At 39.8% G+C, this 21,989-nt stretch overlaps 1 protein-coding gene across 7 annotated transcripts in view; it reads left to right on the top strand.

The window, feature by feature from the left end:
• The window catches only part of BICRAL (BICRA like chromatin remodeling complex associated protein), a 42,777-nt gene that overhangs the window by 2,999 nt on the left and 17,789 nt on the right, over positions 1–21,989 (top strand). For 2 of the 7 annotated variants that reach the window (XM_020803718.3, XM_020803719.3), the window contains exons 2-5: positions 9,858–9,906; positions 16,398–16,446; positions 16,537–16,608; positions 19,241–20,932. In XM_020803718.3, coding sequence (XP_020659377.3) covers positions 9,863–9,906; positions 16,398–16,446; positions 16,537–16,608; positions 19,241–20,932 — 1,857 coding nt within the window. In that variant the 5' untranslated portion in view covers positions 9,858–9,862. Of the gene's footprint in view, positions 1–2,086; positions 2,187–4,430; positions 5,565–9,857; positions 9,907–16,397; positions 16,447–16,536; positions 16,609–19,240; positions 20,933–21,989 lie in introns of those variants that run through there. The other 5 variants (XM_020803720.3, XM_078382918.1, XM_072989712.2 and 2 more) reach the window with 4 other exon arrangements.

Genomic DNA, 21,989 nt, shown 5'->3' with positions numbered 1-21,989 from the left:
GGCATTCCTGAATTTTGTCATTCCCAGTGGTGGCACTTGTGAACACTGTGTTGGGTTTGAAAAACAAGTGATGATGGGTTTAAAACAATCTATTGAAGTAGATTAAGAAGAGTAGAAGAGGTCTGAACAAATTATCTACAAAAGAGTAGCTGATATTAACTATCTGAAGACTAAGTCCACAGGTCAATTGTACACTGACTTCAGTGATAGACTCTGTCCCATTTTAATCACAGTTACTGTACCTGGAAAACTGTTTTAGAAAGAGCTTCTGTAGTATAAGGGCACAATATTATTTTCTTAACATTCATATTATATAATGTAGCAGGTATGTGTTCTAAGTTTTGTTGAACGATACTGTTATTTATAAAACAGTCTCAGCTTTTGTCCAAATAATTTTTTAAAAAATGGTAGGTAGGCAAATCACATTTAAACTTTTACATGTTATGCTGAGTCAGATAAAATGGAGACTTCATCCAGTTCATTCTCATGCAGGAGAATTAATCTGGAAGTTAGGAATGGAATTCAGCACATCAGCTTTCAAATTCATATGAAAAACCAAACGTGTTACCATGTGGGGAAAGGAATTCCTCAAAGCAGAAGTTAGGCCCAATTTTGTTTAGTATCCATAGTTCAAAAATGTGAGGTGCACTACATGCTTGTTCATGCTGTTAATGGTTGGAATTGGCTCTGTAAATATTTTTAGTGCAATAGAAATGTGCTGAAGTACAACACTGGTATATCTCAGATCAAAATCAAAAACTACTATCATATAATCCTGAAGAGCCTACTGTACATTAAATTGTAGAGTAAAAAGCACATCTCTTTGTGTTACAGCAGAGTATAGGAAGGAAGAAGATTCAAGATTTAATGGGAAGGCCATTCTGTAGGCGTTGTTTTGCACTCCCAAGTTCTAGCAAAAGTTGGCCAGTTTAATAGTAAAACATGTCTTTTTACTATACCTAATTTTACCTTATGAGAAGGTCAGAACATATGCAGACCTGATCCTGGGGTATGCAGTCTCCTGCTTTGTTGGAAGAACTAGTTGCATGGACTCCTACCATATACTGTAATCATCTTTGGCTTTTTCCTTCTGCCATTTTGATTGAACTGAAAGAAAAAGAATAATTTCAAGCAATCAATTAAATTAAATAAACCGTGATTTAAATTTTAAAAATCAGATTTTTAAAATGATTTTAATTAAAAATCGCTTTTTAAAATTTAAATCATGACTGAAAGAAATTGTTTTTATTTATCCTGGCTTGAAGTAAGTCATTGGGGAGTTCTTGAATTTCAATTCATTACAAACAGTTTTGTTGAAATATTACATAATGTGAAAAATTATGTGAAATCTCGAGATGTTAAAAACAATGGTTTAGGCAGGGATTCTGAAATCAGATTTATCTAGGTACGAGCTTTAATAAACACTGTAGCAGTTATTTTTGTTGAAGAGCTAGAATCTAATTCAGAATTAGTTTGCAAATCATGTAAATTATTCTGGCATTCTGCAGATCATATATTCTGGCCTGTGACAAAGGCCTGTCAACTCCACTTCAGTTGGTAAATTCAGTTGGTAAAGTACAGATTGTACATTTCCTGTCATGTCACAAATTGCTGTTTTCCATGCATAACAACCAGGTAGATACACAGAAATATTTTGTCTGACCTACAACAGTGTGACCCAGGACAACTGTCTACCTGTTTTGTCACCATGACCTTTCCAGGTGGGATTCATCTGGTCTCATAATTTCATCTGTTTGCAAGCATAGTGCAAATTCAGTGGAGTCTTAACTTACATCCTTGGAAAGAGGGCCAACTGTTAGAAGCATGTACATACTATTTCCTTCTTATTTTGCATCTTAAAAATTTGCATCTTATTTTGCAACTGTTTTAATGATCCGCCCTCAAAGGTTATTGGATCCTATAGGATTTCAGGATACCATGAGAGGGATTCCAGCTGATTTGACTGGTGCTCCTGTCGAGGCTCTGGTTGATAGCTGGCTGGCTGCTGCCACTAGGGCTGTTGACACGATAGCACCTAAACGTCCTCTCTGGCGCAGAGATCACCCTTTAATCTGATTTAATCCAGAGCTGCGATCAATGAAGTGAAATAGGAGAAGAATATGAAGGCGGAACCCAAAGGAAAATAAATAGCTGCCAGGATCGCGACTAACCTCTACCAATCTAAGGTGAAGACTGCTAGTTGATCTTACTTTGCTGTTCAAATAAGCAAAGCCTCCAAACCAGCAGGTGGAACTTTTCCGTATAGTCCGCAATCTATCCTGAGTTGTTCATAGTGACTGGCCTCCCACTAGTATCTCACCTGGCCAATTAAATCAAAAGAGGAGGCCATCCGCCGGGATCTTACTCCCTATTTGAAAACAGTGGATTGAGCAGAGATGTCCAGCGCTCCGTCTTGCCCCATGAGACTTAACCACTTTCAGCCTGTGATGTCAGACATGGTGGACAGAGTGCTTGACTGCTGTCACACCACTACCTTCTCCCTTGGCCCTTGCCTGGCCTGGCTAATCAAAGCAGTCAGGCCTATGACATTTGAATGGGCTACGGCAGTAATTAATGGGTCTCTCCCCATTGAGGAGACACTCATCAGGCCCATTAGGAAGAAACTGACCTTGGTGGTGGATGATATTGGTAATTATAGACCCATCACCAATGTTTCTTTCCTCAGCAAGGTAGTCAGGGTGGTGGCTGATCAGCTGCAGGCTCTTCTGGGAGAAACCAATGTTCTGGATCTATTCCAGTCGGGCTTCAGGCCACGACACGGCACAGAAATGGCATTGGTCACCCTGTTTGATGACCTACTGAGGGGAGCTGACAGGTGCAAAATGTCTCTGCTGGTCGTCCTTGATATCTCAGCCGGCTTTGATACTGTCGACCATGGTATTCTCCTGGGGAGGATCTCCCAGTTGGGAATTGGTGGTCTGGCTCTTGCCTGGCTCCATTCCTTCTTGGAGGACCATCCCCAGAGAGTGCAGATTGGAGAGAGTTTCTCGACCTTGTGGAGCCTCAATTGCAGGGCTTGATTATCTGATCTCAATGCTATTTAACAACTATATGAGGCCGCTGGGAGGAGATCAGGAGACCGTGGGGCTTTGTGTCATCAGTATGCTAATGATACTCAGCTCTACATCTCCTTTTTTCCAACAACAGTGGATGCTGTTTCATCCCTTGAGCGCTGTCTGGGGGCTGTTCAGCAATGGATGCAGGTGAATGGACTGAGGCTGAACCCGGGCAAGATGGACGTACTTCGGGTGGGTGTCCCAGACATCAATGGTCTGAAAAACTCCCTCTCCTTGGGAGGGGGGAGTGACTCTTACCTCTAAGAGTGAGGTTCGCAGTTTGGGTGTACATCTGGACCCAGCACTCACCACAGGTGTCGCCAGTGGTCCATTCTGCACATTTCCACCTTCGGTGGATTGCCCAGCTGCATCCCTATCTTGATGTGGGAGCGCTCACCACTTTGGTCCATGCACTCGTAGTCTCAAGATTAGACTACTGTAATGCGCTCTACGTGGGGCTGCATTTGAGACTGAGGCAGAAACTTCAGATGGTACCAAATGCAGCGGCCAGACTTCTTACTGGGGTGAAAATGTGCCATCATATTTTCCCCACTTTGGCCGCCTTGCATTGGCTGCTGATTCGTTTCCACTTTGATTTCAAAGTTCTTACGATTACATATAAAGCCCTCGATATCTGGCAGAGTGCCTTCTCCCATCCAGTTCTGCCAGAGCCACTCATTCCAGCCAGGCTGGGTGGCTGAGGGGCGTAACGCCAAGGGATGTCCGGAAGGAAAGAACGAGGAACCAGGCCTTCTCGGCAGTGGCCCCTCACCTTTGGAACAACTTGCCTGTGGAAATCCACCTGGCTCCCTCTCTGGGTGTTTTCAGGAATAAACTTAAAACCTGGCTATTTGGGCAGGCTTTTCCTCCTTGGATCTATTTTTATTCTTTTTAAATTTGTAAACCACCCAGAGTAGACTTTTGGTCTAGATAAGCGGGATAGAAATCCAATAAATAAATAAATAAATAAATAAATAAACCATGAATTTTCATAGAATTTATAGATAGTTGCATGCAGTTATAGTTAAAATAGACAACATTATTTTTCATAATCTTCCAAGTAACTGCTGAATCACCCATTCCACCCCAGTGTTTCTACCTCTTGTAACAGATTGGGAAACTACAATCTGATGGTTATAGAAGTGTGCTAAGGAAACCTATTATACATTTTTCTCTTCCACTTTGTCGTCTGACCTTAGGCCAGGAGACTAAAGAGCTGTCAGACATGCCATCACTGCCATTCCAGGAGATTATGAAGCCACAAAACAGCACTGTGGGGTTAGTTTAATGTGACAGCTCCTTAAGGGCTAGCAGTTTAAATGTTATGCCTCTGGTCTTCCAGGTGATGGGGCATTTTTTAATTTTTCTCCGTAAACATGCCAATGTCAGCTTGTAAGGATGGCAACACCAATTTCAGTAGAAAAAACCCCTAATCATTCCCTACATGAGCACACTGCTAGTGTGCAGAGGAATTCTCACAAGGCACTTGGAAGTACTGCTGGTTTTCTTATCTTGGCATGTGAACTTGGGTGCATATACAGGTGTCGCAGCAGATGAATTTATGTAGTACAAGGTCTGATGAAACCTTTGGGTCCCTATGCAGCTGCCTTCCTTCACACAGTCAAGGAATGAAGCTTTAGTTACAGCTAGAATAACTTGGCTGAGAAAACGCATGTTTAATCAGATGGATATGGGAGGTGAATTTCATTTCTCACAACAGTCTGGAATGCTGATTGTTTGCATCTGTGTAAATTAATGGAGAGAAGCAAGGTATTGTTAAATTCAGCTATGTCTTGCCGTGATTTCTGCACACCCAGGTGGCTTTGTGTAGCCACAAAGTTTTAGAATGCGGGTGCATCCTTATAACATTGCTATAGTGGTGCTGATTTGCTAAAGGGCACATGAAAACTGGAATAACTAGAATGGTAGATGCTTCTTGAATATATGATACTCTGGCCAATGGATCAGTGTGGCTGGAGTTAAAATACCATTAATCTTGCTTTTATCTCTGTGCCTTACCTTGTTGTTGTTGTTTAGTCGTTTAGTTGTGTCCGACTCTTCGTGACCCCATGGACCAGAGCACGCCAGGTCCTCCTGTCTTCCACAGCCTCCCGGATTTGGGTCAAATTCATGTTGGTAGCTTCAATGACACTGTCTATCCATCTCGTCCTCTGTCGTCCCCTTCTCCTCTTGTCTTCACACTTTCCTAACATCAGGGTCTTTTCCAGGAAGTCTTCTCATGAGATGGCCAAAGTATTGGAGCTTCAGCTTCAGGATCTGTCCTTCCAGTGAGGACTCAGGGTTGATTTTGTTTAGAATAGCTAGGTTTGTTCTTGCAATCCAGGGGACTTTCAAAAGCCTCCTCCAGCACCACCATTCAAAAGCATCAATTCTTCGGAGGTCAGCTTTCTTTATGGTCCAGCTCTCACTTCCGTACATCACTGCAGGAAAAGCCATAGCTTTGGCTGTTCGGAGTTTGTTGGCAAGGTGATGTCTCTGCTTTTTAAGATGCTGTCAAGGTTTGTCATCGCTTTCCTCCCAAGAAGCAGGCATCTTTTAATTTTGTGGCTGCTGTCACCATCTGCATGGAGCCCAAGAAAGTAAAATCTGTCAGTTCCTCCATATCTTTCCCTTCTCTTTGCCAGGAGGTGATGGGACCAGTGGTCATGGTCTTAGTTGTTTTTATGTTGAATTTCAGACCATTTTTTGCACTCTCCTCTTTAACCCTCATTACAAAGTTCTTTAATTCGTCCTCACTTTCTGCCATCAGAGTGGTATCGTCTGCATATCGGAGGTTGTTGATATTTCTTCCGGCAATCTTAATTCCGGTTTGGGATTCCTCCAGTCCAGCCTTTCGCATGATGTATTCTGCATATAAGTTAAATAAGCTGGGGGACAATATACAGCCTTGTCGTACTCCTTTCCCAATTTTGAACCAATCAGTTGTTCCATATCCAGTTCTAACTGTTGCTTCCTGTCCCACGTATAGGTTTCTCAGGAGATGGATAAGGCGATCAGGCACTCCCATTTGTTTAAGAACCTGCCATAGTTTGCTGTGGTCCACACAGTCAAAGGCTTTCGCACAGTCCATGAAGCAGAAGTAGATGTTTTTCTGGAACTCTGGCTTTCTCCATAATCCAGCACATGTTAGCAATTTTGTCTCTAGTTCCTCTGCCCCTTCAAAATCCAGCTTGTACTTGCCCCATTTCAAGGCATGTAACCATAAAACTATTGCATAATTCAAAATACATCATTTCCTGAATCCCTTGGAATCTTTAAAATGGTGTACCATGTGACTACAGGCAACAACAACAAAAAATTGGTGTACTTCTGAGGGCTACCACACTGATTTTTGTGTACACCATGTAGCTTATCTATTTTAAAGTCACAGCAACCCAAAAATATTTGCCAAAGTTGGTTAAAATCTACACGTCTTTAAGAGAAACTATTTGGGTTGCCTCTGAGAGTCCCCAAAATGTTCATTTGTATATGCCATGGGTCAGTCCATCTCAAATATAACCTCCAAATGTGATTAAAATTTGTTCAGTTATTTTCATATAATACAGGCAGAAATGGATAGGTAGACACTTACAATTATTTATATAGATTGGTGTGTTCCAGGAAAAGAAAGGAAGAAAACAGAGAGGAGAGAATTGATCACACAAGGAACCACTAAGTTTTATCTTTTAAAAAACTTAACAAATCACTAAAAGTATTTCTTCATTGGAGAAAGCTCCCACTATTAATTTTTTTCAGCCATGCAACTTTTAAAGATAAAAGTGTTCCACGGAAATACATAATTTCTCTTTATGTATTTTATAAAGCTGTCTAAGGACTGGAGGAACTGTGAGCTTGTAGGTAAGAAAGTAGTACTGTATTGCCATTTCCCCCAATTCTTCGCTTGGGCCTTTAAGACATAAACGTTTAAGCATACAGTAAGCTTAAGTCTGAAAACTTCTTATCTGTGACCACAGTGCCAATGAGTTTTATTTCCATGCCCTTGTCTAAGAAGGGCTCTTTACATTAAAGAGTAGCATTGAAAGGAAAATCAGTTAGGTGTCATCTTCCCCATCTGAACAATGCTATGATGGTAAAAAACATACTTGGGATAATTTTTAATTTTTTTCAAGTCCAAGAGTGCTTCTGATCCAGAGGGGTGGATGGAAAACTCATTGTGCAAACTGTCAAGAGACATTGTGCAGCTATTAGTTTTTTTCCTGACAAATTGAATCCCAAGAAGCACTGAAGAAATCAGTTGCATAAAGTGATTTGAGCTAACCAGTCATCTGCTGTGGAGGAAAAGAAGCAAGAAAAATGAGGGCCAAAATAGTTTTAACTTTGTCTACTAGGTTTCAGGAGAAGCTGAGTTAGATAATTATCTGCAACGGGAGTTGGGATGCCTGTCATGGGCTGCCCACTGTTTTTGTAGACTGTCCTTGAAATTATCACAGCATGAACCATTGTTGCTAGGCATTTCTTACCCAGATAGGGGTGCAACTGGGCAATCGACCGAAGTTGATAGAAAGCACTCTCGGCCACCCCAGATATTTGATCTTCCATAGAGAGCGCTGGGTCGAAGAGCACAGTGGTGCCTTGACTTACGAACTTAATCCATCCCAGAAGATGTTTGTAAGTTAGAAAGTTTGTAGGTCAAAGCAGCATTTCCCATAGGAATGCATTATGTCAAGGCACGGTTTGTAAGTCAAAAGCGGTTAATCCGTCCACTACTACTAGGGGGAGAATTTTTCTTCTTTTAACCTAAAAGAAGGTTCAAATAAGAATTTTTCTTCTTTTAACCTAAGATGAAGGGCAAGAAAGGAAGGAGGGGGGGAATAAACACCTTTTAAACAGAACACCTTTAAAACCAAGCAGCTTTAAACCAAACCAAGCACTTTTAAACCAATTTTTTTCATTTTACAGTTACAGTACCAGGCATTCCAAAGTCCATTTCCCGCTTTCCCACATTTTTGTTTGTTTGTAAGTCCAAGCTCCATTTGCAAGTCAGAGCAAAATTTTGTGAACGGAGCCGTTTGTAACTCAAAATGTTTCTAGGTCAAGGCATTCGTAAGTCAAGGCACCACTGTACTCCCAAGCTGTGGGCCACTCCTTTAGTGGGAGAGGAACCCCATTGAAGCCATGCAAATTTTCCTCTAACCAATCCGATGGTCCTTCTAGCAGTAGAATCTCTATCTTACCTGGATTTAGTTTTTGTTTATTGGCTCTTGTTGTTTGTTATTAAAATTAGGCTGCACTCAGAACCTATACAGCATCCCCAGCAGATGAAGAGATGGAGAGATGAAACAGAATGTCAGCAGCATATTGGTGGTAGTGAAGCCCAAATCTCCATAGGGTTTCTCCCAATAGGTTCATGTAGATGTTAATAACCATTGGAGAGACTGTCATCCCCTATGGGACTGAGTAACAGATGTCCCAAAGGGTGGAGACAACATCTCTAAAACTGAACTACCTGGGGCCAGCCGTCAAGAATACTCTGGGACCACTGAAAAACAGAGTCCCCAATCTCTAAACTCAGTAGCTGTCCTGGAAGGATACAGTGTTTAACAGTACAGTATTAAAGGCCTCAGAAGGGCCAGTAGGGACCAGCCTGTCTCCTTTGACGTTGCAAAGGTTTGTCCCTTGTGATATCAAAAGACCTGCCTACTGGCCTCAGGAGAGTTTTGTTCTGAAATCTCCGGTAACGAAAAGCTGCTGACCTGGCAACCCCAGCTGTAAGGAAGATGTTATAATCCCAAACCCACCACATTATGATTTTGTTTTGTCTACTAATACCTTTGAATGTGATTTGCAGATTACATGTAAAAGTATGTATGCCTGTATACAAGGTATAACTATATACATTGCCCAAAGGCATTACAGTACTTAATTCTTACCTCAAAGCAGCATACAACCGTGTGTGTCCTATTACAAAAACATGTTACTTCTGGTCCATGTTATTTGACAGGGGGTATTTGTATTTTCTAGTATTCTGATAATAAATTGCATACAACTTTTCATTCTTTTTTCAGAAAAGAAATGTATTGAAATGTTAACTCATATATTTTACCTATAGGACCGAAAAATAGTATTGCAACCATGTCTGATGTTATGAATCTGTGCATTGTACTAAAACATGTAATTTCCACAACGTAAGAGAAGTACAAAAAATTATGAATAGTGATGTAGCATACATTGAGAATGCAAGTTATGAACTGTTAATCCGTCAGCCTCAGCAACAAACTCACAGGTGGCTTTTGGCAAGTCATTATCATTCAGCCTCAATTTCCCGTTTGTAGTATGTGTGGTGTAGTGGATACAGTGATGGATTAGGAGTCTGGAGACAAGGGTTCGAATTCCCGCTTGACCATGGAAACTCATTAGGAGATGGAACTGGTAAAACCACTCCTTAAATATTTCACTTACATTGAAAGCCCTATTAGAGTGACTATAAATCTGTTCCAGCTTGACAGCACAGAACACACACAAACAATATGAGGAAATAATACAGGCCTTTCATAAATTACAGTGAAACTAAAAATATCTCATATCCTAATAAGTGTTCAGGAGCAGCTTTCACAATTCAGTTTACCATAATTCATGTAAATATATTCATAGTAAAGAAGCATGTTCTATCACTTACTTTTTCTTCATGGTCTCTTTGACAAAACATGTTGCATTAATTACTTCAGGTACAAAACCAGTGTCCCGTTTTAATTGTCTTTTTCTAGAAGGAAACTGAAACCTGCTTTATGATACAATATGAGTGCTTTCATTTTTCCTTAGTTGTCATGGATGATGACGATGATGAGTCCTGTCTCTTTGATCTTATTGGGTAAGTTTTTAAAACTTTGGAATAATCCCTTTGCAAGAGGAAAGCTTGATAGGTAATAATATAGAAACATTACACAAGGGCTGGATCTTTGTTGGAGTAAAGAAGGGGAGAGTGGTCTCCCCCCCCCAGTTCCAACAGTCTCCGCTGCTACCTTCTGCACAATGCAGTGATAATTAGATGTCAACATGAATTTATCAAGAACATGTCCTGCAAGACTAATCTTTCCTCATTTTTGATAGGGTAACCTCTCAGGGAATGCTGTAGACCAGGGATCAGGGAACGTTTTTACCTCCCCCCCCCATTTTTTTTATATACGCCGATATTACCCCCTTGATTCGAAAGGAAGGAAATCATACATTATTTGAATTCGAAATCTAATTGAATCTATTCAAAATTACTTTGAAAGCTTCAACTTGCTTGAAAACTTCAGGTTTTGGAGAAATGATATTGCTTCATCTTGGATATGAGAGCATCAATATTGGGGCTCTGCTCATCGTCATTACCCCCAGGATTTTCATTTTTACCCCATTTGGGGTAATTTACCCCTGTTCCCTGACCACTGCTGTAGACAGTGGGAATGCTGTAGACATAATTTATACTGACTTCAATAAAGCTTTTCACAAAGTGCCCAATGATAGTCTGATTAGCAAGCCAACTAGGCATGGGCTAGATAGAATAACGATCAGATTCATACACAGTTTGTTACAGAACCCTAGTCAGAGAGTGCTTATTAATGACTTCCAAACTGAAAGGAGATAATGAGTGGAGTACCATAAGGCTTAATCTTAGGCCCAGTGCTCTTTAACATTTTTATTAATCATTTGGATGAGGGCGCATGAGGAGTGCTGTTAAATTTGCCGAAGACACAACATTGGATGGGATAGCTAATACCCTGGAATACAGAAACAAAATTCAAAACGATCTTGATAGACTGGAACACTAGGCTGAAAATAAAAGAATGAAATTTTACAGGGATAAGTGAGAGCACAGTTACAAGATGGGGGATACTTGGCTTAGCTTTCTACATGTGAGAAAGATACTGGAATTGTTATGGATCACAAACTGTAAAAAAGGCAAGTGCTATTTTAACTGCCTAAATCTAAGTATAGTCTCCACATCCCATGAAGTACGAATTCCCTTATATTCAGAACTGGTTAAGTCTCATTTTGAGTACTGTGTCTAGTTCTGGACATTGAAATTTAAGAAGGATGTTTGCAAACAAATTCAGAGGAAGTCAGCAAGAATGATCAGGAGACTAGAAACCAAACCCTATGTGGAAAGACTGAATGAACTGAGCATATTTAGCCTTGAGAAAAGAACACTGAGGTGAGGCATGATAGCACTTTTAAAAATACTTGAATGGTAGTCATAGAGTGAAGGGGCAAGATCTGTTCTTGACCATCCCAGAGTGCAGGACCCATAATAATGAGCTCAAGTTACAGGAAGCCAGATTTAGTTTGAATGCTAGGAAAACCTCTGAACTGTTAGAGCAGTCTGACAATGAAAACAGTTACCTTGAGGTGTTGAGTGCTCCAGCCCTGGAGGCATTCAAGAGAAAATTAGACAACCATCTGTCAAATATATCTTGGATTCCTTGAGCAGGGCGTTGACCTTATTGGCCCCTTACAACTCCATTATTCTATGATTTTTCTGAAGAACCAACAGACCTTCAGACCAGCTTTTAAAGGGCACAGTGGAGAGGCAGAGAAAAGTAAATTTCATTATGGACAGGGACCAGTACAAAACAGTATCTCTCAGCACATAGATCCCAGTATGAAAAACCTTTAGCAAAGCAGCTGCTCACAATCTAGTCCCTGTCAGTAATCTGGGAGTGATAATCAGAAAAAACTGAAAAGCACAGTTCTTCTGATGTACCTGTTTTGAGTAAAAAGGAGCAATATAATGGAAAGTACCCGAGTGTTTCTACTTCCCCTGTTTACAAGGATACTTGCATTCCTCATATGGAACCCCACAGTCTCTCCCTTCAAAAGGTGCAGAAGATAGGACATTAAATTAGACAGAGAAAATGCTTTTCTAAAGTTGTGAATTTATAAATTCATCTGATAAGTAGCTGGTACAAACATATTATCCCCAAGGTAATAGTGTTTTGTAACCAGGCTTAAATGATGTTGTAATTCTCTATGCTTATCTCTGTACCATTGTGTAATAGTCATTTTAGCCATTCAACACTTGAGGGATATTAAACTGTTAAATAGGTTGTTAGGCTTTCAGCCTAACCTTTTCCTTTTTTACTGAAAAGTGTCTATTAAAATTAGTAATGAGGAAAAAACTGGTTTAGGCAATAATTTATTGTTTATTTACAGGCACAGATCTCCATAGAAACTGAGCACATCTCATGGTGCAGGCTGCATTAATGACACAGGGCTGAACAATTTCAAAGGGTCTAAAACTACTGTGGGTCCAAAGTTGTGACCCATAAAAAAATTTGAGCTACAACATTAGGTACAAATACTTGAATAGCTGAGAGACTTTACTGTCCTCTTGTATAAAAAAAATTAAACAAGGCTATAACAACTCTTCCAAGCATTATCAGAGGAGTGAAAAACAGCTCCCAGATACGTATAGCTTGCTGCTGGCTCAGTAGAGTCCCTCTTAATCTGACATTTGTATTTGATACTCCTTCAGGTAAAGACCAAGTTTGTTTCCTTAGGCTCCCAATGATGAAAGGGATTACTCAGGGACCTTGGTACATTCAGAAGTCAGAAATGTTTCATTTCTGAAAAATCACCACTGCAGTTGATGTCACTGGGCTTATGCAGCATAAGTTAACAGAAGCAGGACTTTGGCCACTGTGTGTGTAGTATGGTACCTCTTTTAAAGCTTGATTTGACCCAGAATCTGTTTATTCAGCAGTCCAAGGTATCCATAAAACTATCCTCAAACACCACATTTGGTTGAACCAATTAGAAACAGTGATTTCAGATTTACTTCATAGTCTGTTTAATGGAATAAGATCAAATACTGGCTTCAGATTAATAAAACTTATGTAAGAGGCACTGCGAACTGGGAAGGCATACAATCATGTGAAAAAGAAAGTACACCCTCTTTGAACCCTATGGTTTTATATATTTCAGGACATAATAAAAATCATGATGTCCTTGTTGTTTAATCGTTTAGTCGTGTTCAACTCTTCGTGACCCCATGGAGCAGAGCATGCCAGGCCCTCCTCTCTTCCACTGCCTCCTGGAGTTGTGTCAAATTCATGTCCTTTCCAGGTCTGAAAATTATGTAAATACAACCTCAGATGAACAACATGGCATATCACACCGTGGTATGATTTATTTTACAAAAATAAAGCCAAAGTGGAGAAGCCAATGTGTGAAAAATACACGTTATATTGTAATTTTGTTAGATTGTTGTTTTATGTGTTGGAAGCCGCCTAGAGTGATCGTTCGACTAGATAGGCGGGATATACTCTACATGCAATAAATAAATAAATAAATACATAAATACATAAATACATAAATAAAAATCAAGTACACTCTTATTGTTTCCATAGGAATTAAGGGAGTAAGTACAGTGGGGTCTTGACTTGAGAACTTAATCCGTATTGGAAGGTGGTTCTCAAGTCAAAAAGTTCTCAGGTCAAATCTGCATTTCCCATAGGAATGCATTGAAAACCATTTGATCCGTATCTGCTCTTTTCCGTCCATAGAAACTAATGGGAAGCTGCTATTCCGCCTTCGACCACTAGAGGGGGATATTTTGTTTCTTTTTTTTCTTAGGTCAAGAAAGGTTCAGGGAAGGCAGGGAAAATACAGTCCAGGCAGGACAGTACCAGGCAGTCCGAAGACTGTCTCCCAATCCACTCTCTAAACGCTGGGAGGAGTGAGGAAGCAGACAGGCACCCTTTTCACTGGCCAACAGTTAACTGAAAGTTCACATTTTGCACTCTCCCTGCCTCCCACGTGTTTTTTTTTCAGTTCTTAACTCAAATCTAAGTATGTAAGTCAAGTCAATATTTTCCTATGAGAGTGGTTCTTAAGTCAAAATGTTCTTAACTCAAGCCGTTCTTAAGTCAAGACCCCACTGTAGCAGCCATGTGCTGCTAACCAAATACCCTTGAATAATCAACAAGTATGTCCACCACTATGACAGCCAAGGGTTTAGCAGTTTGCTGGTCTGGAGGATTCAGATGAGTGTTAACACAAATTCACCCCAAGATCAGATTGTACAATGCTCAAAGAAATTGAGTGTTGGGAGGGTGAGAATAGATAAAAGAAAAAACTTCTTCCCTCAGTGTGTTTTAGTCTGTGGAACTCCTTGCCACAGAATATGGTGATGGCATCTGGCCTAGATGCCTTTAAAAGGGGATTGGACAGATTTCTGGAGGAAAAGTCCATCACAAGTTACAAGCCATGATATGGGGATGCATAATCTCCAGGCTTAAAAGGAAGGTACTTCAAAATGCCAGATGTAGGGGAGGAGTATCAGGAGACAGGTATCTAGTTGTCTTGTTTGCTCCCAGAGGCATCTGGTGGGGCCACTGTGAGATACAGGAAGCTGGACTAGATGGGCCCTTGGCCCGGATCCACCATACTCTTCTTATGTTCTTCTGTTATGTAACCTCAATAAACTGAAGCAATATCATATGGAAGAGTGGGCCAGAATTCCTCCACAATGATGTGAGAGACTGATACACAGAAAATGATTCCTTCAGGTTATTGTGCTAAAGGTGATTCTACAAACCATTGTGCTTAGTTTTTCACATGTAGCTTCTCCATCATGCCACCATGTAATGTGTCATTTGTTGTTGTTCATTTGAAGTTCTATTTAAATAATTTTCAGACCTAAGGACCAGATTCTGACCACCACCCATTATGGTGTGGGTCCCCAGCCCCCTTTACTACCAAGTGCTAGGTCCTGTTCCTTTCTGTCACTTTTCTTTTCACTCTCTCAATCACCTTTAGAGCATAGCCACTAGCATCCATTTCTAGGTTGTATCAAGCTGGTCTTTTTTCTTGGTCTACCGCCAGGGACTGTCCCTGCCTAAAATTGGCTAACAAGGTTATTTTTATTATGGCCTGATAAAAACCATAGAATCTAAAGAGGGCATTCTTTCTTTTTCACATGATAGTATTTATCTATTAGAAGCTGTAGGGCATGTTTCTGATTTACACTTGATCATCCTGGTTTGAATCCTACCTGCTTGTTTTTTGGGCACTTTCCCCCATTCTAACCATTCCAATAATTTCTCAAAGCATGGAGAAACAGGAATCAGTGAAAAATGCTGTTCCATCTTCTTCCTCCAGTATAACTAGAAATCACTGATCACAAGTCCAGAGCCAGCCCATTGGCCAGAATTTTGGCAGTGGTTTATGCATGTGTATGTGGAATCATATAAGTCATGGTGTCAAACTGTGGCTAGGTAACAGGGTGCCAATCATGTTCCTGAGTTTGTGTCTGGTTGTGGAACTGGGAACTGGGCACAAAACAATAATGTATACCTTGTTAATTAGTGGAAATTTACTGTTACAGCTTACATGATTTCATTCCCGAATGCATAAATTGCCAGTCATGAAATTAGTAACAATGGGAAACATGGTTATATTGCCCCATGTATTTCCTGGGGCAAGACATGTTTGATAGGCTCTTTTCTATGTAGAAGATTTTGAGCTTCCAAAACTGGTTAAGTTAGACTCCCACCCTCTCAGGTTTCCAACAGAACCTTTCTGTGTATTCTGACAAATAGGTCTCAGATGACGAGACAGAGGGAAAGAAAAACAATATTATGGACAACAATGATCCTTAGTATCTATAATTATAATATGCTATATGGAATAGTCAGATTTTTTAAATGGTGAAAAAGAAACAGGAGCTAAATTAGAAATAACCATTTTTGATGTCTTGAAAAATGTCCTTTGTGAAGGGGGCTATATGAGAAAACTTCAGATACTGTGTTAACAAATATAACTTGCGTTGTAGGCAGTAAGCAAAAAGCATCTCGTTTTAAAAAAATAACTTTATTTCCATTCATTTCAATAATAAATGCCTTTTAATTTCCATTGATTAAAATATAACATCAGAATCCTCTGTGCTGGTCAGATGAGATATCTGTCACACATTAGATCCTTTATCAGAGACACACACACATACAAAAACCCAGGCGCTTGTGCTGCATACAGCGATTTATAGAATATAGTTTTGATTATAATAAGGTGACATTTCTTTTAAACAGCATAATAATGGCAGTTATATTATATATCTTTATGTAAGATATGCAGATATACATTTACACTACTGATAGTGGTTTCCTGGAAGTAAGCCAGGGTTTTTCTTCTGTTCCAGTAGTCTAAATCAGGTACTTGAGGATCATAGTATCAGTGCTCAGGTGGTATAATTCAGAGGGACTTTTTGCTATTTGTGTCACCTGATAGTTCGAGAACATTTAATTTTAGAATACTGTTGTGTAACAATTGTGAGCTTCTAAGACTGGTTGATTTCACTTTTTTGTTTTGTTTTTTTCTTAGAGACGCACAGGCACTGAATTATTTCTTACATGGAGCAGGCAGTAAATCTGTAAGTTATATTTTGATGTGTTATATAGTTTTAGCTTTAGTAACTGTAATACTGTTAGCTTAATCTTATTTCTCTATATTTGTGCTGTAGCAGAACAATGAAGACTTGACTAATGCAGGGTATTCTGCAGCCAACTCAAATTCCATTTTCGCCAATACTAGTGTAAGTATGCAGGAAAAAAGTGGAATTATATTGTGTTCTTGAAATTCTGTAATGGTTTGTGTATGCTCTGTGTAACTATATATATAACATACAGGATTTGATCATCTTATAGCACTGCTTCTTAACCTTGGGTTACTCAGGAGTTTTGGACTGCAACTCCCAGAAGCTTTCACCACCAACTGTGCTGGCTGGGGTTACTGGGAGTTGCAGTTCAAAGACATCCGAGTAACAAAGGTTAAGAACCACTGTCTTATAGCATCTGGTTCTGGTGTTTACGTCTCAATAACTTCTTGTTAAAATTGGCCATTATTCTAATTAACTTCCATTAAATGGAGGATCTGGCCATTTGCTAATGTAGCAATGTGAGCTGGCACCATTTACACTGCCATTGCTGTTGGCAAATGGAAGGTGGATTTTCTTCATGAAGGCCACCACTACAGAGCTTCTACAAGGAGTGTAGTCACATGATTCTACACCAATGAAACTTCTACTCAACAGATGCTTGTTATAATACTGGCCAGTGTTTGCAGGAGGATAATTTTCTTAAAATTTCTGGGCTTGATTTAGCTTCATTTCTTATATTTGGCAGGCAATGCAAAGATACTCCAAGTGCACACACAGATCCTGGAGATGTCCTGAGGTACCGGATGTAGATGCTGTAACTCTGCTGCACACACACATGTTCACAACAATTTCCAAAGAAGTAGCCCTAGCAGTATGTCTGAGCATGTTGGTGGAAGAAAAGGAAGATAAAATCCCCAAATGCTGTAGAACATGAAGATGTAACAATTTCATTTCATTGTGAGCTTTTTTATTCATCAAGGTCCTTTTCTCATGTACTGGTATGCAAATGACTGATAAATTTATACATATCTCCCTGGTTAGGTGAAGATATAGGTAATAAACAAAATGACAGTGGTTCATTCACAGAGGAATGGGACTGTCAAGTTATTAATTACAGATCCTGGCTACTATAATAACTGTAGGCCAGGTGCATATGACTGTCACAAGAATGCTAGGTGATATGTCTGGCCCAGAGACATCCTCAGAATAAATGTAGATATACCAGTAATGTATTTGCATTCCAGTGTCTACGGAAGTGGACTTTGAACCATGGAAGCTTACATGGATTAAAATGTAGACTTTAATGTGCTGTAGTGCTTTGGGGGCTCTTCTTTTGCCAACATGTTCACAACAGACCATTGATACTGAGCACTCATGCTTAGGGTTGTGATGGAAAACTGTCTTCCACACTCAGGTGTACAACTTCCTTGTGTTGAAACCAATGAACAAGGATGGAGTTGCATAGGGTGTGGAAGAGATGGGAGGAGGTCTTGCTTCCAGGGTTCCTGCTAGGTTTATCATGCAAAAAGAAGAGGAGATGATCAAATGTCGATCCATGGATTTTGTTGGATGACAACTGCCATGGTTCCTAACCAGCATGGATACTATGGGAATTGTAGTCCAGCAGTATCCATGAATCCAGTATCCATGGCCAGTGGTAAGGAATTATGAAAATTGTAGGCCAACAAGTCATGGTCCTGAGAAACACTGAGCTACAGTAGGGATCTGGAATGTGTAGTTGAGGAGGTCCATCCAGCTCCTTTGGCCAGTTTTTTTCCAGGGATACCCCAAAGTCTCCAAATAGATTTTTTTTCTGAAGTAGTCTTTTTAAACCCTGTGTGTGTGTGTGTGTGTGTGTGTGTGTGTGTGTGTGTGTGTGTGTGTGTGTGTGTGTGTGTGTGTGTGTGTGTGTGTGTGTGTGTGTGTGTGTGTGTGTGTGTGTGTGTGTGTGAGAGAGAGAGAGAGAGAGAGAGAGAGAGAGAGAGAGAGAGAGAGAGAGAGAGAGAAAGAAAGAAAGAAAGAAAGAAAGAAAGAAAGAAAGAAAGAAAGAAAGAAAGAAACAGTGACTATTTAATCTTAGTCAGTTTTTCCATTAAGGACCTTGACCATTCATTTCAAAAACTGAAACTAGTTGCACCCCATCCAGTATTTCCTGATATATTTTTCTTCTAAAATTGCTATTTTTTGTTATTTCTGAGTTTTGTTTGCAGTGGGAAGTGGGGGGCCAAAGTCTGTTCCCCAAACCCTCATCTCAGGCCTAGAGTTATTGCAGTTGGTGCACTTGGATCTGCAACATCTACTTTCAGTATACACAGAGCATATCACTCTTTCTTTTCCCACATAGCTTTGCACATTGGATCTGGAGGGTTAGTTACCTGATAAGGACTTTGTTGAGTTTTCACTTTTCAGAACCTCTCATGGTTCAGTTTGTCTAGTAAGCTATACTATGTATAAGAGTTGGATTATGTTTAATAATATACGAATTTGCAATTTAGTATAGATTAAATTACAAAACCCAGGATTTTATTGCTTTCCTACTGTAAGCAAAATATCTTTCAAAATATATCATTTAAATTAAGATAAGTGTTTTACTGACATCTCATTTCTATTCTTTGTTCCAAAAGTTGCTGTTACTGTTGTACTATATTGTACTGTATAGCCATCCTGTTTCTTCTTGAAATGGTAAAACCAGATATGTTAGCATATGTATTTTTAAGGCACACAACAAATGTATACATATGGTTTAAAACAAGTGGGAGTGATTTATATAATATTTTTTTCCTTTCAGAGCTCAGATGCTAAGTCATCAATCAAAGGTGTGGGGAGTCAGCTTGGAGAGGGGCCTAGTGATGGACTACAGTTGCCAAGCAGCCTTCAGTTTCTTGATGATGAACTTGAATCTTCTCCATTGCCTGATCTCAGTGAAGATCAGCCTTTTGATATCCTCCAGAAATCTCTGCAGGAAGCTAATATTACTGAACAGACTTTGGCAGAAGAAGCTTATCTGGATGCCAACATAGGCTCCAATCAACAGTTTGCACAAACTCATCTTCATCCTTCCTCATCAGCATCTTTTACTCAGGCTTCTAATGTTTCTAATTACTCAGGTCAGACGCTGCAACCTATAGGAGTTACTCAAGTGGTACAGCAACAAGTTGGAGCATCTTTCGCAAGCAATACAGTTGGTGTGCAACATGGCTTTATGCAACATGTGGGAATCAGTGTTCCCAGTCAGCATTTGTCAAACAGTAATCAAATTGGTGGTTCCGGACAGATACAGCTAATTGGTTCATTTAGTAATCAGCCTTCTATGATGACCATAAATAATCTTGAAGGATCTCATATTATATTGAAGGGTGGTGGGCAGCAAGCACCTGCAAACATGAGTGGTGGACTTCTGGTTCATAGACAAACTCCTAATGGTAACTCAATGTTTGGCAACTCAAATTCAAGCCCAGTAGCACAACCTGTAACTGTTCCATTTAATAGTACAAATTTTCAGACATCTTTGCCTGTGCATAACATCATTATACAGAGGGGTCTTGCTCCAAATTCTAACAAAGTTCCCATCAATATTCAACCAAAACCTATTCAGATGGGCCAGCAAACCACTTACAATGTGAATAGCTTGGGAATACAGCAGCATCATGTGCAACAAGGGATTCCTTTTGCTTCATCAAACTCGCCTCAAAATTCAGTAGTTGGTCCACATATGTCTGTTAATATTGTTAGTCAACAAAACCCAAGAAAATCAGTCACTCCCCAGGCTGTAAGTAATGCTGGTGGTAGCATTGTTATCCATTCTCCCATGGGACAGCCTCATACACCACAGAATCAGTTCCTTATACCCACAAGTCTGTCAGTAAATCCTAATTCGGTTCACCATGTGCAGACTATCAATGGACAGCTTCTTCAGAATCAGCCTTCACAGCTTGTGTCCAGCCAAGTATCTACTGATCATGTTATGCTGAACAGGAACTCTACAAACATGCTTAGAACTAACCAACCATATTCAGGACAGATGCTGAATAATCAGAATGCTGTGCAGTTAGTTTCTGGTCAAACATTTGCAGCTCCTGGAAATCAAGTTATAGTAAACCATGGGACTTCTCAAATTGTTGGTAGCCAGGTTCCGTTGCAGCAGGCATCTCCTGCTGTGTTGCATTTGTCTCCTAGCCAAGGAAACATTTCCCAAGGTAGAACGGGCTTTACCACAATGTCTCCTGGACAGGCATCTGGTTCAAATATGTCATCAAACAATCGGTTTACTGTTGTGAGTTCTGCCACCTCACATCCCAGCATTGGCCCATCAGCCCATTCTGTTGCTTCCAGTGGGAATTTTGCTGGAGATCAAGTTGTTCAGCAAAATAGAATGCAGTTGGCAGTCAGCGCATCACATCGTCTTCCAGTTTCTTCTTCCAAACCTGTCAACACCTTTAGTCACACATCAGTAACCCAACCACAGTTTTCCTTTGGCCAGGTATGAACTGATGCATGCTCAAAATCTTAATGTAATTTAAAGAAAAATATGTTACAGTGTTGGTTTGGGTACAACTGTAAAATACACAGTAGTGTTTTGAAATGATTTTATTAATTTACAGATGCCTAGATATTCAGAAATCTTCAAAATCTATTATCAATGTATCAATTTCCCTTGGCTGGAATGGTTATTCGTATGAATTCATTTGCTAAAAGCAGAGAGTTTCCAGAATTTTCAGCAGTGGCTGAGCTGTTCATTTTAAAATATTGACATCAGTTAAACTGTGATAGCTGTTCCATAGTTTAGTGTGGTAAGACTGAACTGCAGTGAGCAGTTTATGCCTACTGCCCTCCTCTTGTGCAGCTAGAAGAAGTTTGGGAAACCTTTGCTGCCATTTTTATGTTGAACAAAATTTGCTCTATTTACCAAACTGATTAAACTCAACTGTGATTAATGAGAATAAGTACTGTAACTTCAAACTCCTTAACTGCCCATAGTTAAGATTAAGCATTGTATAAAGTCTGGACAGCTATACTGCGTTTAATTTAAAGTGGAAGCAAAGTGTTCCTATATTCTGCGTCCATAGCTGCACTGGAGAGGAGACTAGCATATTTGCTCCAAAGCTCCCTACAGCTTATTCTCATCAACCTACACTGTGGTTTAGTGAAGAATGGGGAACAAGGCTCTCTATATTACTGGACTGCAATTTCCATTAGCCTAGCCTAGCTTATCATAACCAGAGGTGAGAAATTGCAGTAGGTGGACTTGCACTCCAGCTAGATATGGAGGGTCATTTGTGTGATTTCTGAAATGCCTTTTATAATGAAGCTGTGTAAAACATCTATGGGTAAAACTTTAATATCATCCAGATCATTCTCAAGTGAGAGAGAAGTGTTTCTATTTTATGCATGTTTGTACTACCTGCTTTAAAAATACAGAACAATTTAAGATGGATGTTGGATAGAACTGATTGAAAGTCAGATCTGTGAGGAAGAGAGATATGGTTTATTAAAAGAAAACCTTCTGTTCTTACAGTGGATATAAAAAGTTTACACAC

This window comes from Pogona vitticeps, chromosome 1 (genome assembly GCF_051106095.1).
Source record: "Pogona vitticeps strain Pit_001003342236 chromosome 1, PviZW2.1, whole genome shotgun sequence".
NCBI classification, from domain to species: domain Eukaryota; kingdom Metazoa; phylum Chordata; class Lepidosauria; order Squamata; family Agamidae; genus Pogona; species Pogona vitticeps.
The sequence above is the reverse complement of the archived record's forward strand: the minus strand, read 5'-3'. Positions and strand labels throughout refer to the sequence as shown.